At 38.7% G+C, this 1,202-nt stretch overlaps 1 protein-coding gene across 3 annotated transcripts in view; it reads left to right on the top strand.

The window, feature by feature from the left end:
• ELF1 (E74 like ETS transcription factor 1) overlaps positions 1-1,202 on the top strand; it is a 104,310-nt gene that overhangs the window by 62,164 nt on the left and 40,944 nt on the right. For all 3 annotated transcript variants that reach the window (XM_004707912.2, XM_045287131.1, XM_045287132.1), the window contains one exon: positions 292-481. In XM_004707912.2, coding sequence (XP_004707969.1) covers positions 292-481 — 190 coding nt within the window. The remainder of the gene's footprint in view (positions 1-291; positions 482-1,202) is intronic.

Raw genomic sequence — 1,202 nt, 5'->3', positions numbered from 1 at the left:
TGTGTGTGTGTATGTATGTATGTATATGTATATGTATATAATTTAACTGTACCTTAAAACTATACTTTTATAAGCCTCTCCCTGAAAATTTGGTTATTAGACCCAGAATAGATAAAGTTTATTTAGTCTTAATAGGAAACACATTCTCCACAGCCTCTCGGGATTAAGATACAAATAGCTAAGGAGAGAAACATTAAATGGATGTCTATCATGAAATAGTTTTTGTATCATTCAAGATAGAACTCAGTTAATCTTTTGAAAAACTTTTTTTTCTCATCCCCACTCTCCCAGCTTGGTGATCCGGCGATTTTTCCTGCTGTAATTGTGGAACATGTGCCAGGTGCTGGTATTCTCAACAGTTACGCTGGGTTAGCCTGTGTGGAAGAGCCCAATGACATGATCACTGAGAGCTCCCTGGATGTTGCCGAAGAAGAGATCATAGATGACGACGAGGACGAGGACGATGACATCACCTTTACAGGTGTGTGTGCTTCCAATAGGCTTTCTGTAGGACAGGTTCAGGCAGGGTGACAAGCCGCCTGTACGGTTTTGAGGATAAAAAGTTCCTAACTTTTGAGTAGATGTTGAGTGACTGCATTATTGTAGAAGCTAGAGACCCATCTGCAGGGAGAAGAAAATTGTTTTCTGTATCCTCTGCTATGTTCCAGACTGGTTTCTCATCTCGCCTTCTCTCCTAACGACATTGGAATTAACATGGCTCCTATCGGAGGCATATAAAAGGGACCCGGCATGTGCAGCCAGTCACATTTTTATGGACTTCTTCTATGTCTACCTCTGTTTTCCTCATAAGTTCTTTTCAGGGGAAAAGATAGGAAAATCCCCCATACACACACAGTTGTTTTTTTTTGTTGCTATTGCCACAAATTGTAAAACAGAAGTTTGTAACCCAAACATAAAGTGAAACCCTGGTGTTTACAGAATATTTCTCCTCTGGTTAACTGTAATTAGTAGGATATTTCAAATTTGAAGAGTAGACTATGGAAGTGTGAGGTGCAGTGTACAAAATACTCGCTGCTATAGTCTATAACAACTCATATGTGACCCTATAGGATAGGGTAGGAGCTGTCTCCTGTGAGTTTCTAAGACTGTAAATCATTTTTTTAAATTGTTTTATTAGGGATTCATACAATTGTTATCACAATCCATACATACATACATTGTGTAAAGCACATTTGTACATT

The sequence above is a fragment of the Echinops telfairi genome, unplaced genomic scaffold (assembly GCF_000313985.2).
Source record: "Echinops telfairi isolate 266 unplaced genomic scaffold, ASM31398v2 ScPeMD7_11;HRSCAF=52, whole genome shotgun sequence".
Classification (NCBI taxonomy): domain Eukaryota; kingdom Metazoa; phylum Chordata; class Mammalia; order Afrosoricida; family Tenrecidae; genus Echinops; species Echinops telfairi.
Note: the sequence above shows the minus strand (reverse complement) of the source record. Positions and strands in the feature narration are given on the sequence as shown.